The sequence below is a fragment of the Oenanthe melanoleuca genome, chromosome 8 (genome assembly GCF_029582105.1).
Source record: "Oenanthe melanoleuca isolate GR-GAL-2019-014 chromosome 8, OMel1.0, whole genome shotgun sequence".
Classification (NCBI taxonomy): domain Eukaryota; kingdom Metazoa; phylum Chordata; class Aves; order Passeriformes; family Muscicapidae; genus Oenanthe; species Oenanthe melanoleuca.
In genome coordinates this window covers 16,491,677-16,505,516 of record NC_079342.1, presented here as the reverse complement: position 1 = coordinate 16,505,516, position 13,840 = coordinate 16,491,677, and the positions used below count along the sequence as shown (strand labels likewise).

The 13,840-nt window shown below is 57.4% G+C and overlaps 1 protein-coding gene across 4 annotated transcripts; it reads right to left on the bottom strand.

The window, feature by feature from the left end:
• Positions 1 to 265: 265 nt before the first annotated feature.
• Positions 266 to 13,271, bottom strand: TIE1 (tyrosine kinase with immunoglobulin like and EGF like domains 1). 4 transcript variants are annotated; one of them, XM_056497603.1, is made up of 23 exons: positions 12,649 to 13,271; positions 11,901 to 12,188; positions 8,422 to 8,532; positions 8,160 to 8,315; positions 7,939 to 8,070; positions 7,509 to 7,649; positions 7,182 to 7,310; positions 6,661 to 6,806; positions 6,372 to 6,516; positions 5,968 to 6,126; positions 5,660 to 5,797; positions 5,240 to 5,530; positions 3,922 to 4,212; positions 3,345 to 3,538; positions 2,914 to 3,124; positions 2,651 to 2,761; positions 2,371 to 2,561; positions 2,140 to 2,253; positions 1,918 to 1,988; positions 1,649 to 1,689; positions 1,429 to 1,525; positions 1,084 to 1,183; positions 266 to 844 (listed from the first exon to the last, which is right to left on the bottom strand). In XM_056497603.1, the coding sequence occupies exons 1-23, from the start codon at positions 12,692 to 12,694 to the stop codon at positions 773 to 775; spliced, it is 3,375 nt and encodes a 1,124-aa protein (XP_056353578.1). In that variant the 5' UTR covers positions 12,695 to 13,271; the 3' UTR covers positions 266 to 772. The 4 variants fall into 4 exon arrangements, with proteins under 4 accessions (XP_056353578.1, XP_056353575.1, XP_056353576.1 ...); XM_056497600.1 differs by having other exon boundaries at positions 3,225 to 3,538; positions 8,422 to 8,556; positions 12,649 to 13,241; XM_056497601.1 differs by having other exon boundaries at positions 3,225 to 3,538; positions 12,649 to 13,241.
• Between the last annotated feature and the right edge of the window lie 569 nt (positions 13,272 to 13,840).

The following is a 13,840-nucleotide window of genomic DNA, read 5'->3' as shown; positions in this document are numbered from 1 at the left end:
CTTTGGGGACATGACCAAGTCTTAAATTGTGTGTGGGAAAATATCCCAGTTGAATCCTAAGAAAACCCATCTCCATGGCATGATGAGACCCAGGACTTGTCTGGGAATACTGGGACATTTCTGGGGATTATCAGAGGACCCCAATGGGAACAGGATTCTGAGGAGTGCCCAGCACAGCAGAAGATCACTGGGGACCCACATCCTGTTCCTCAGTGCTGTCAGCAGGGCAGAGCTGGGTCCCCACCAACACTCCTCTGGACCCGGCTGTTGCATGATCTTTATTGTCCAAAAGGCAGAGCTGACACCTTTGAGGGGCCACTGCAGAGCTGGAGGCTGTGCACAGCCAACACTGTCCCTTTGCACCTGCCAGGGTGGCCCCATCCCATGTCAGCAGCACTGCTCACAGCCCACTTCAGGCCCAGAGCATGCTGAGAGCTGCAGGGCAGGCAGCTGCTGTGTTGCTGCTTCCTCCTCTCACCCCAAAGCTTGAGCATTTGTGTCCGTGGGCTTAGGCAGTACGCTGGCTCCTGAGGGAGGCCCTCTCTCCTGCCTGCTCTGCTGCCAGCACCCTGCTGCTGCTTGTCCTGGGGGGCCATCCCAGCGTGTCCCCAGCAGTGTGGGGCTGTTAGCGGCTGGCGCCATGCCGGGGAGGGATGGCACAGTCCTGCTGCAGGAGAGGCGCTGTTGGGAAGGGTCACTGCCATGCGGCTGGAGCGGGATGAGCAGCCCCGTCCCCACAGCACTGTTCCAGCAGGCTGGGGCCAGCACTGCCTCACGCCTCCTCGGCCGTGGCATCGATCCCCGCGTAGGTGAAGTTCTCGAACAGGGCCATGTTCACGTAGGCCTGTGGGGGAGCCCCAGTTAGGAGCCAGTTGTGGGCATGTCCACATCTACCTCCCAGCTCCACTAGCACGCTCGCAGGCACTGTGCCCTGTTGTCTCCCCGCACCCAAAAAGCGATGGTGGGGTTAACCCGCACACGTGGTTCTGCTGCTGGCTGTCCCGTCCTCGGGCCCAAGGGATGCTCCAGCAGGTGGAAAAGCTGCCCCGTGGGCATCCCTCCCACTGAGCCGCTACCACTCACCTTCCTGGCCTCCAGCATGCGGATGAGCTGCATGGAGATCTGCGCGAAGGGAGGGCGCTCGTAGGGGCGGTCGCGCCAGCACTGCCGCATCAGCTCGTACCTGGGGGCGGAGAGTCGGGGCGGCTCAGTGCGCACAGCGGGCCAGGGGACAGAAAAGCTTTGTGGGACATGGGGGAAGCGGGCGGGAAACTAAAGCCCAGGAAAGCTTTTTGGGTGTGGGATGCCAGCCCATCCCTCAGCCACAATGCAGAGGCAACCAGGCAGAAGCTGCTGAACGCTGGTGCGAGCCCCATGGGACACTGGGGTTACGAGGGTGCCACCATCAGCCGAGGCTCTGTCATTTACACCTCATCGTCGCAGTTGCGCGGCTTCTCCATGCGGTATCCCTGGGGAAGCTTCTCATAGAGCTCGGCACACGTCATCCCGCAGTACGGTGTCCCCCCTACAGCCAGAGACACGCAGGGGCTGAGGAGGGTGACAGTCCCTAGGGTGTTCCCCCTGGGGCTCCAGGATAACTAGATCTACAGGGACCTGAGTGAAGGCAGGGGACAGAGAAGAGCCTTACCCAAGCTGACAATCTCCCAGAGCAGGACACCGAATGACCACCTGAAACAGGAGGAGCAGAGGCTGTGACAGAGTGCCCAGCTGTGCCCTGACAATGGGCACAGGGCAAAGCCCAGGGTGGAACAGACAGCCAGGTCTAGGGCTGAGCCAGCAGCTCCTCTCTCCCTTGCAGCCCCCAGAGCAGTAGCATTGGCTCTCTGACTGTGCCAGAGAGGGGTGGAGGCAGCCACAGCCATGTCCCAGCCTGGTACCCCTGCCTGCAGCACTTACACATCGCTCTTGGTGGTGTACACACTGTAGTTGAGGGACTCGATGGCCATCCAGCGAACTGGCAAACGGCCCTGGGGAAAGAGAGAGCCATCATCAGGGCTAGGGGGTGCCCCCTGGGTGGAAGACAGCCAGTCCTGCCATGGTGGGTTGGTTACACTGATGGTGGGCATCCTGCCCATCACAATGGTGCAGGCCCCATGGAGATGTTCACTCGTGGCTCACCATTGTCTTCTTCACATAGACCTCCTCCCCTCTGGAGAGGCCAAAGTCAGCAATTTTGGAGGCCAGGTTTTCTCCCACCAGAATGTTTCTTGCTGCCAGGTCCCTGTGAATGAACTGAAAAGGAAGAGCAGTTAGCAGGAGATACATGCTCCCTCCGGCTGGCCCCAAGGACCTCATGCCTCCATGAGGAACCCCCAGGCCTCAGGGAAAGGGTGATCTGAGGGGATGTACCTGCTTCTCACTCAGGTACTGCATCCCCTTGGCCACGTCTGAAGCAAACTGGAGGAGCTGCTGGGATGTGAGGGTGGAGGCAGTGCCGTGCTCCTTGGCAAAGGCTGGGTCTGTCTCCAAGACTCGGCTTTTGCGGAGGAAGTCGAGGAGGTTTCCATATGGAGCATACTCAATGGCAATGTACAGGTAGCCTGGGGGACAGGAGGAGGTTGGATTACTGGGAGTCTCCCCAGCAAAAAGGAACAGACAGCTGGGCAGATATTGTGAGGCTGGCCCTCACCCTTGTTCTCACAGGCACCCAGCAAGTTGATGATGTTGGGGTGATGGCCCAGTTTGCACAGCACCTCCAGCTCCCCGGCAAAGTCCCGATGGTCGTTCTCTGAAGCAAACTCTGGAAGCAAAGAAGGGATGAACTCCTCAGGCCTACAACATGGCCTTTCCTCTGCTTTTCTGCAAATGACTCCTGATGCTCTCCAGCACAAGCATGGCTCAGGACACAGCTGCAGCACTCAGCCCACCCTGCCTACTTCCCCCAGAACTCACCTTTCAGCATCTTGATGGCTGCATTCATTTTGAGGCCGTCCTTTTTGATCATGGCCCTGATTACCTGCCCGAAGTTGCCCTCCCCGATCATGTCCTCAAACTTGATGTCTTCCCACTCCAGGATGGGGTAGCTGAGGGGCTCAGGCTGCGGCTTGGGCCGGCGAGTCAGAGTCAGGGTTCCCGAGTTGAACTGCAGGATGGTCTCTTCCCCCTGGCAGATGGAGGTGGGTGAGGTTAGAGGCACCGGGCACCTCTCTGCCCACGCGGCAGTCCCAGCAGGACAGGAGTCATGGGCAAGGTGGGCTCCGCACCCTCTCCGCGTGGAAGTGAGGTCTGGCTGCATCCGGACTGGAGGCTATGGAACGTGACCTGGATCGGGCTGGGACGTGGGGAGCAGGGGACACGGTCCTGGTGGGGCAGGCGGCACTCACCGAGCCAGACTGGTACGTAAAGGTGCGGCGCCGGTGGAAAAAATTCTTCTTGATGAGGAAAAGTGCCAGGAGAGCAAAGAGGATGGTGAAGCAAGTGACGGACACAGAGCCAACAATGGCCAAGAGCAGCTGCTGGTCTGTTCCTGCCTGCTCAGTGCTCTGGCTGCCCAGGCTGGGCGGCACGCTCAGCACTCCTGCCAAAAGGAGGGACGGAGGGTTGTGGTCCATGGTCGAGCCCTGCCTGGCCTGCACTAGTGGCCAACCACCATGACAGCAGCCCTCTCCCAGCACCCACGCCCCCAGTGAAGATACCATAACCACATCTTGAGCTCCTGGTTCCACAATGGCACAGAGGGGAAAGCGTCACAGCCCAGTTCCTGACACTGAACCACTGGTTTCTGGACCTCCAACCATGATCTCCTCCCATGATCTCTGCTCCCTTAGCCCCTTGATTCACATCCCCCTCTGCCCACTCTTTAGGTGCCATGCTGTCATCATGCCACCCCTGCCCCTGCAGGACTAGGAAGAAGCTGCAGCAGAGCTGTGAGCCCCCTGCCTGCTGGGACACCCCTCTCACCGTCCCCGAGGGTCTTGGCTTTCACGGGCTGGCTCCATTCCCCTGGAACATGGGAGTTGGCACGGACACGAAACTGGTAGCTGGTGCTGGCATTGAGGCCCCCAACGATCTTGGTGGTCTCGGCGCCGCTGTCGGTGTCAATCCACTGGGGTTCACTGGTGCCTCCCACCTGCTGCAGCTCCACGATGTACTTGGTGATGCCCCCATTGGGGTACTCAGGCACCTGCCAGGAGAGCCTGACAGCGGTGTCTGACACGGGCTCTGCTGAGAGCAGCTGCGGGGAGGAGGGCCCTGGGATCAAGAGAGGAGAGTGTCAGTCCCAGAACGGGGATCCTCATGCTGCTGGGCTCAATGCTGCTGTTAGCATTGGACCCTGTGGATGGCAATGGCAACCAAAGCCAGGCCAGCTTTGAGGGACCTTCAGGGACCCCTGGCCCTTGCTTGGAGGAGGTAGAGGTGCTCTCCATGTACCACAGTGAAGCAGGACTGTACCCTCAAATGTTCCAGCCACACAGACCATCTGAGGTCTAGATGCCCATGTATTGACTAGTTCTTGTGACATTTTATTTCTTCAGGCCTCCCTCACATAATGTGCTCCCACCACCTCCTCTGAGCCCTCTCCTGCCTGCCCACATCCCTAATCCCAAATTCCCAAATCACACAAAGCTCTCACAAGCAGAGAGCAAAGTAAACCTCTCATCCCTCAAGCCTGATGCCTACCAGTCCTCTCAATGTGTACCATATGGTGCCAAGCCTCCCCAAAGGCCTTGTGCATGCCTTTCCACTTTGTTGCCACAAAGCTTGGTCAGGCTGGTGCTCCATCTCCCCATGGTCTTCCACCTACTTGAGGGGCTGGGTGTGTGTGTGCCCACAAGTGGGACTGCAGGGCTCCCTGGGCCCTAGTGACCACCCTGCAAAACTACCTTGCAGCAGGGTTAAAGCAAACCAAAGGGAAATATTTTTTTCATGCAGAGTGTAATTATGTCAAGAAACTTGTGGCTACAGTGTATTGTAAAGGCTGCAAGTATAGACAGGTCCATTAGGGTTTGGGCAAGGGTGCAGAGAACAGATTTGTTTATGAGCGTCACTCATGATGGCCTGAATATCATGTTGAGCTTAGGATGTTTCTCAGCCCCTTGGTGCTGGAGGCTGCAGGGTCTAGTAAGGAAAGGAGGGACCATTTTCCCCAAACAGCTGTTCATGTCCTATCAGAGATGGGATAAGGAGCAGCCAGACCCAGGGATGGTTGCTGTTACAATTATAACGGATTTATCATTGTAATTCCCTGTTACAGTTCCCTGCATTCTGCTGGACCCACCTTTGCTGTTGATCATGACCTTATAGGGGTCAGAGGGCGGCCCCAGGCTGGTGCAGTGGTACACCAGCACCTCCAGCCTGTACTCCTTGTTAAACTCCAAGTCCCCGATGCGGGCAGAGAGCACAGAGATGGATGTGATGTTTTTCTCAGAGACCAACCGCCTTGCAGAGTCAAAGAGGTGAACAATGAACCCATGTGCTGGCTCATGGTTGTTTGGCAGCTTCCAATTGACATGAAGCATGTTTTTCTCTTCTATGGACCAGCCTTCGATCACAGGCTTGACTGTGGGCTCTGCAAACAAAAAGGCAGGAAAACCTCACAGTGCATCATCTGTGAGACTTTGCAGATTCTGTGCTGTGCAGGGTCAGGGTCAGGGTCAGGGTCAGGGTCAGGGTCAGGGTCAGGGTCATGGAGGCTCACCGAGGCAGTCAGTCACCATGATGGCTTCAGGACCCTTGCTGCCCTCCCCACCAGCCCCTGGCCGGCTCAGCTGCACCTTGACAATGTAGGCAGTCACTGGCCGGAGGTTCATGAGCGTGATGTTCTCGCTATTGTCCACTGTTGGCCAAGAGGACATGTCAAAACCATGCCCATTACCCACAGTCTGCCCTGCCACTACCATCCTCTTCAGCATCACCATGAGGGTCCTGCTATGGAGACATCTCCCCACTCCAGATCTCATCCTCCCGCACAGGTTCTATCTGTGTCCCAGCCCTGCAGACACATACCCACAATGGATGACCACGCTGAATTGTCATCCTTGGGCTTGTAGAAGAGCTTGATGGAGGTGATGGGTCCGTCACCAGAGAAGCTGTCCACAGGTGACACCACAAGCTGGCGACTCTGCTTGGCCAACAGCCGGGGGGCACTCAAGGGCACTGGTGGCACTTTGGGGGAAGAAGGGAATAACACTGGTGGGACTGGGAGCAACAAGGAGCAGAGCATGGATACACATGCCACCTCTTGGTTCCTTTCAGCTTTGTCAGCAAAGTGTTTTATAATCACCCAAACCTGTCTGCTGGCACTGCAGCCCACAATGGGAGGCACCCAGTCTGGTGCAGGGCTGGTATTGCCACACCATGCTGGCAGCCTCCCCCAGCAACCCTGGCTCATGCCACCACACTTTCCTCACCTCGGATATTGACCTTGACTTTCCGGCTGTCCTGGCCCCCGGTGGTGGAGACCCGGCACTCCCAGAGCCCCGTGTCTGCCTTGCTCAGGTGCCGCACCTCAAACTCGCAGGTGATCTGCTTCGGCTCGATGATGGTTTTGATGACCTGTGGCACAGAGGGTGCTGTCAGCCCCTTCACTCAGCCCCTGGCTCAGCCCCCCATCGGTCTGACACTGCCCAGAAGGCCCAGGTACTCCTGAGGGAGCTGTCAACATGGAGATGGTGGTGGGGCAAGGGCATGGGGCAGTACCTTGAGCACAGTGCCGTCAGCCTTGCGCAGCTCCACGCTGTCCCTGGTGGGCAGTGGGTTGCCAATGGCTACACAGCTGATGATGGGCTCTGAGCCCAGATTAAACTCCAGTTCCGAGGCCAATTGGATGATCTGGGGGAACCGGTCTGGTACACAGAAATCAACATTAGAGCTGGCTCTGCTCCTTCACAGGCACAAGAAAGACCGGGACATTTTCTTGGACCCAGATGTGGCCAGATTGTGGTGCCAAGGGATGCTGTGGTCCAGCCCTGATCCCTACCCCACATGCTGGGCTCAGCAACCCTCTCAGCACAGATAATGCTGGGATGCCAGACCAGATGTTGCCCTTGCAACGTCCTGGTTTCCACACACTAGGAGGTTATTTCTGCAGGCAAGGGGTCCTGCCGAACTAACTGGCGAGACCAATAGCCAATGGCCCTCCCAGTCGCTGGTGAGGAAGGAGCCAGCACACACTTGAGGGTAGGGGATGGAAACCCACCACAGCCCTGTGCCAGTCTCACCTGACTTCTCACAGTGCTGCCCATGCCAGCCTGGGGGGCAGACGCAGCCACTGAAGCGGTTACAGCTGCCTCCGTTTTGGCAGGTGCACTCCAGGGCACAGTCAGGGCCGTAGAATCCTGAGGGACAAGCTGTGGGAAAAGGAGAGCTCACTGGCCCTGGCACAGGACCACAGAGACAGCAAACAGCTGATGCAGGCAGCAGTACTGCTCAGCCTATGCTGACCCTCAGATGTGAAAAGGTTTGCAGAGGTGCTGCTGGAGAGCAGCCAGGCCCTGGAGGAAGCCCAGGGTGGGTGGGAGAGCTGGTGGACACTCATGTCCCTGTACCTTGGTCGCAGCGGGAGCCACTCCAGCCTGAGGCGCAGGAGCAGCCATAGGGGTCGAGCAGACAGAAGCTCAGCCCCCGGCAGCCCTGGGCTCTCTGACACGTCTCCTGGCAGTTGCGGCCAAACTGGCCTTCCTGGCAGGCTGGAAAAAGAAGCATGGTCTGCCTTCACCCACCATTCATCCATGCACTTACAGCTTGCGCATGGCACAGAGCTGGCTCGGGTGCCCCAAACCCTGTATCACCACCTCAAGGAAACATAGAACCCATGTGGGTGGTCCAGTCCTGGCCTAGAAACAGAGGGCACTGAGGGTAGGGAGGCACTGGAGATGAACACAGCATTTCCAGAAACAGTGCTCAGATCTAGGGGTGCAAGAGAGCCCCCACAGATTCCCTGGGCACAGCACCCAGTGCTGGGCAGCTGAAACCCACCTCTCTCACAGCGGGTGCCCATGAACCCTGGAGGGCAGATGCATTCACCAACGTGGTCGTGGCAGATGCCGCCGTTCAGACAGTCAGGACAGTCCTTCTCGCAGGATGGTCCCCACTTCTTTGCAGGGCAGGCTGCAGAGAGAGCAGAGGGGGCCAAAGTGCCACCTGCCACAGGGCAGGGTACGGCTGTCCCCATTGCCCAGGCAGCCAGGGCAGCTCACCTCTCACGATGAGGCGGTAGAAGGCACTCCACAGAGGGCTGTCCCCCATGAATGCGGCACTGTAGACACCATTTTCACTGACATTGACACTGGGGAGTGTCAGGACGACATGGTCATCCTGCACCTCGCCCCGGTCTGTGGTCTGGTAGTAGGTGCCTGCAAGGGGACAGAGGAGATCTGTGATCTCCTGTGCCTCCTGGGCCAGCACCAGGCACTGGCTGGGAACAGCTCCAGCCCTGTGTCTGCTCCTGGAACTACTTGCCATTTCTTTTCCACATAACATCTGTCTCCTTCCTCTTGAGGATCCTGGCGGAGAAGGTGGCAGCCTCGGCAACATTCACGGACTGTGTGGCCTTCACCGGGAAGAGGTGGGCTGCAGAGGAGGAGGAGGCACAGGCTGCACAGCAGTCACCCCCAAGGGCAATGCTGACACCTTCAGACCAGTCACACCAGGACACACCCTGGCACAGCCCCCACCCACCACGTTTCTGCTGGAATGTCATGACATCACCCTGTCTGCTCCATGTTGGACCCAGGACCCCCCAGGCCTCTGCAGGGACAGGGCTCCCTTCCTGGTCCCTTCAGGCAGACACCAAGGAATGGGATTTGGCACCCTGCCCTCTGACTAGCCTACCATCTGCACAGCATGCTAGTGGCAGCAATCTGGGCAGGTGACATGTGGAAGAAGTGTGCATGGTGCACCCTGCCTGCTGGTGAGGTGTGGAGTGCTGCTGGCAGGGAAAGCAGGGCAGGTGAGGGGAATTAAGTGGGCAGGAGGCTGCACTCCAGCCCCCAGGACCAGCATGGTCACAGCTGTTTTCCTGATTCCCCAGGTGCTGGGGCGTGAAGCAGCAATGAGCTCCCAGAGTTTTAATGTGAATCAGCCAGACCCCAGCCTGAGCACAAACAAGGCTATAAATACCTTAAGGCCTGGGAAACCAAGCCCTGGGTGTGCCAGGACAGACACAAAGGAGGACACAGGCGGCTGCTGGCTTTTGCAGCCTGGCAGTTCTCCAGCTCACACACTAAAAGGAGCCACGCCGGGTTGGAGCTAAAACACATCCAGCCCTGTGTCCTGCCCCTCTGAGGCCAAGGACCAGGAGGAAGCAGCACACGCCGCAGACGCCCAGGGAAGGGCACCGCAGGTCACACTTGGCAGTAATTTCCCAGAATCGCCTCCCCACCTATCCCTCTACTTGGGATCTTTCTTCCCTGGACTTTGAAGCCCACAGTGATGGGCTCACAGATATGGCCCTCACTCTGTTTCACTCCATCTCAATCCTTGGTATGAAAGGCGACAATTCCCTGGAGACGCCCAAACACAAAGCTTTGCATTTGCCACACCGATTTGCCTGTCACCCCAACACTGCAGCCCTCCCAGGCTGCATCTCTTCCCTGTCTCTCTGTCACTCCATAGTGCATTCATCATCTCCCCAGGCAGCTCGGGGATGGCACGGCTGCTTCTTCAGCTCTTTGTACCCACAGTTGGTGACACAGGTCCATGTAAAGACCTTGTGCCATGCCAGTGGGAACTCCCTCTATGACAAGGACTGTTCCTATTCCTACTCTCCCTTCTTTTAGTCAGCTGTTTACCCATGCAAAGATCTCTCCTGCCACCCCCTGGGTGCAAAGTTTCTCTCAAAGAACCTTTGAAAGGGAGTTTTCCCAGTTTTCCCCAGGAATCTGAGCAGACAGTATCAATTTGGTCTTCCAGCATCCTCACTGCTGCTGCCCCAGAGACCTTACCATTGCAAACTCAGCTGCCTCTTTCTCAGGGGCCACAAAACCACATAATCTGCTCTTCATTACAGCTTCTGCTAATTTGCAGAACTTTAGTTTTCAGTCCTGTAATTCCCTGCCCAGATGTTTTAGGAAGGTCTGGTTTCCCAAGGGCAGAAACACTGCCTTGCTCACTGCACTCAGCCTAGTGATGTCGTGCTGCTCTGCTCTGCTATTTATCACCTGTCTCCTGCTATCAACATTGGCATTTTAGACAGATCCCCCAGCAAATTTTTCTGTTGTGCCCACAGATATAAACGATTAAAAATTGTTGGTTTCCTTAGTTGTTTTTCTGGCTATATTTCTGCTCTGGATAGTGTAAAAGATAGTTTATTGAAAGACTTAAACACTTCTGAAATTGCTTCTCAGTATCTCTTTGGTTTGCTTTACTTTGTTTTTTTAGCAATGCTTTCAAAATTCATCAAACTTCCTAAGTTCTTCTCCATGCTTGACCTTTTGGGAGCTGCCAGCTTTCCCCTAAGAGCATTCCCCACCCACTGTTTCATCACCCTGGCCTGCTTTGGTGTGCTCTCAGGCTAAACAGGAGAGTTGACACATACCAAGCCCCTTCAGTGGGTTCTGTATCCAGCCCTCCTGCAAACATGTACATTTTTTGTTAACTAATTCCTTTAGTTTTTTAACTTCTCCTCTAAACAGAGCAATAGCAGCTTTTTTGGAACTTGTGAAAGAGAAACCTTTTGGCACTTGTAACTGCCACAGGGGCTTGAACCCAGGCACTGACCAGCTCCTCCAAAGCACTATTTTGGCCCGGCTAAGTGGACCCAGGAATGCGGGCTGACTGAAAGCACCCCACCATGGGAAACACTGTCCCAAGGATGGAGCCCCAGAGCCATCACCTCCATCCATGATTTATAAACAAGGACATCTGAAGGTGCAGAAATCTGTGTTCCTCACACCCCGCTGCTGCTCGTGCCTCTCACACGGTCTCCATTCGCCTCTGCTCTTTTCCTCAGTGCTGCCCTGCTTGCTCAGACCATCTGGCTCTGTTTTCAATAGACCACTGCCATTTTACAGCTTGAGCCTCTTTACAAGGACAAAAGCTGAGCCCTGCTCCTTGGGGGATGCTTGGGCCCCACCAGCAGCCTCTGGGCCCCAGCTTGGAGACACTCAATCTCCTTGCTGTGTCTTAACACAGGCAGGGAAATTTGTATCCCCTCCTCTTATTCTCAGCAAAAGGTCAACTGTTTTAGCTAGACTTTCTAAGCAAGAGCTAGAAAGAATCCTGAGGCAAACATCACAAGAAATTCCAGTCCTAATAGTTTTGCAAAATTTCAAGCACAGGGAGGGGAGATCTGAGGGGCGTGTGGGATAGTGTTGTCCCAGGTGGAATCACTACTGCTGGTCAGCCTAGGGAGGCCCTTTTGATTCTTATGGCCCAAAACAGGAATGGGAGATGAGCCCAGCACTGCTCTTGCCTACAGTGCAGTCTGGCAGTGCCTCTCAGCAAGCCCCACTGCTGGAGTGGCAACATGCTGCCCTGGGATGGTATTTGTCCAGCACCTGGGGAGGTTGCCAAAGATCTGCACCAGTACTACCTCCTCCCCTTGAGCCTGTGGTGGGGGCTTGGTCTGGCACAGCTCCCAAGGGCTGCCCCTGCTCTGGTTAATGATTTCCAGATCCCACAACCTCCTCCAAGGACACTCAGCTTCCTCTTGGACCTTGCCCTTCTCCCAAGCACCATTACAAATTTAGACGGCTCTTCCGTGGAGCTGGGCCATGGTCCTCCAGCAGAGCATCCCTTCCATCTCCCTTCCATCTCCTTTCCATCTGCCTTCCATCTCCACCTCACCAGTGCTGGTGGACTCCAAACCTAGCTTATGGGTCACCACTGTCTCCCCACCACCCTGGCTCATGCTGGGATTGTGAAGCACAGGACAGGCAGGTTCCCTGTGCACTTGACTGGCAGGCAGGGGCCTCCTGCAGCCCCCAAAAGCCACTCACCGTTGTGGCTGTTGTGCACATAGACCACCTGGGCCTGCTCGGTTGGGGTGCGCCCCAGGCAGTAGAGGATCCCCACCAGGTCGTTCTTGGAGAAGCCCCTGGCCTGGACTAGGTTGCTGCGGTTGCGGTAGTTCTGGAAGGCCATTTTGGGGTGCGTCATCACGATCTTGTTGTCCCGCTCGATCTGCAGGTGGCTCACATCGCGCTCCCCCACGACACAGGAGAGGAAGAAGTCGGAGTGGGACAGGCTCTGCACGTTGGCGATCAGGGTGATGTCCAGGATGGCCCCTGGGGTGAGGGAGCACAAGGGCGTGTCACAGCTGGGCACATGGCCACACCAGCCCTGCCTCAGGGCCGGATCCTGTCACCCAGATGTCTCCCACTTTTCAGGACATTTTTGCCACCCCCAACCCAGAAGGCACAGCTGGGGCAAAGCAAGGTGTGTTGCAGACGCGTTGGGATTACACCATGTGCATTTCTGCTCTCCTTTTGGAGACCCCAGCTGGATCAGCTCCCCAACATGAGCAAGCACGCATCAGAACAGGGGTCTTGGGATGCCTCTCCTCCCTTGTCAGAGAGAGGGAGCCAGGGGCCTCTGAGGGCTCCAAATGGCTGATCACAAAGGGATATTTCCTCCCTCCCAACCCTGCTCCGATGGCGCCACTGAGCTTCCACAGCTGCCTCATCCCACCAAGCCACTCTGAGGCAGGGGCTGCTCACTTGGGGCAGGTGAAAAGGGACAATTTACCTGCGAGATGTGAGAAGAGAAGTAGAAGATAAATGTGGAGTCCCATATCCTTGGAGCTTGTTCCAAATCTGGCAGAGGTCAGAAAATCCCCAGCATTTCCTGGCTATGGGGGACAGAGCTGGAGGCTGTGGCTGCCTAGGAGCTCCACGTGAGTGGCAGCTCAGGACAGCTGCTCCCTGCCCGTGTCCCCCATCTCTTCTCCATGCTGTTGCTTGACTTCCAGGGCAGCTGGGACCACCTCCTGTGGTGCATAGCCTGGGCACGGACAGTGAGATTCCCCCGTTCTGCTGGCTCAGTGGCCAGCCAGCCGCTCAGGAGCAGGGTGTGCTGGCCAAGGGACCGCTGGGGTCCCGTGCCTGGTGGCAGCTCTTCCAGGGAAAGGCACCCGCCTACCCCTCCAGGGCTAGGGCTGCGTGCTCAGGGCGCCCTGAGCCATGCTGAGCCCCTAGCCCGGGCAGGAGGTGTCCTGAGCCCGCTTTTCGTCCAAGGTTCAGAGTGCCTCAAGCCCCAGCCCGCCCAGCCGGCAGCATCCCCATCCCCTCGGTGCAGCCCCGTGGCTGATGGCTGTGGGAAGGGCTCTCTGGAGCAGGGAAAGGAAAGGGGCCAAGGGGCCGTGGCTGGCGGCGGCGGCGGAGCCAAATCCTGTTTCCCATGCGGCGTTTCCTGCTCTCCACCCATTGTTTGGAGACGGCCCTGACTCCAGGAGCCGTCGGGAGCAGCCCTGCACAGGCTGTCCCCTGGGGAGCGGCGTGCGGCGAGTCTGAGGCCGCGCACACCTCGGGACACTGTGGGCCTGCCGCCGCCACGAGCCGGGGTGCGAGGCAAGGCCCACCCGGGTTCTGGGGCATGGCCCACTTGGGTTTTTGGCATGGCCCCCCTGGGCTTTAGGCCATGGCCCACCCAGGCTTTGGGGGATGGCCCACCCAGGTTTTGGGGCAAGGCCTACCTGGGCTTTGGGGCATGGCCCGCCTGGGTTCTGGGGCATGGCCTGCCCAGGTTCTGGGGCATGGCCCACCCGGGCTTTGGGGCATGTGCCCAGCCCTGATTCATCCTGCAGTGTGGGGACACTGCCCAGATTGAAAGGGGCTGAGTGGGAGCACAGGCAGGGTGCCAACAAGCTGCCCAGCTCACACAGGAGGGTGGCCACTGCCAGGGGAGAAAACCCTCTGTGATGTGGTAAACATGTCTGGGG

What these genes read in the sequence shown, in the direction of transcription:
- TIE1 (XM_056497600.1), bottom strand. Translation starts at nt 12,694, where the DNA reads ATGGGACTCCACATTTATCTTCTACTTCTCTTCTCACATCTCGCAG. An exon ending in TGGCTCCCGCTGCGACCAAG is followed by an intron (nt 7,311 to 7,508) that starts GTACAGGGACAT and finishes CTTTTCCCACAG; the next exon opens with CTTGTCCCTCAGGATTCTAC. An exon ending in AGCCAAGACCCTCGGGGACG is followed by an intron (nt 3,539 to 3,921) that starts GTGAGAGGGGTG and finishes TCCTTTTGGCAG; the next exon opens with GAGTGCTGAGCGTGCCGCCC.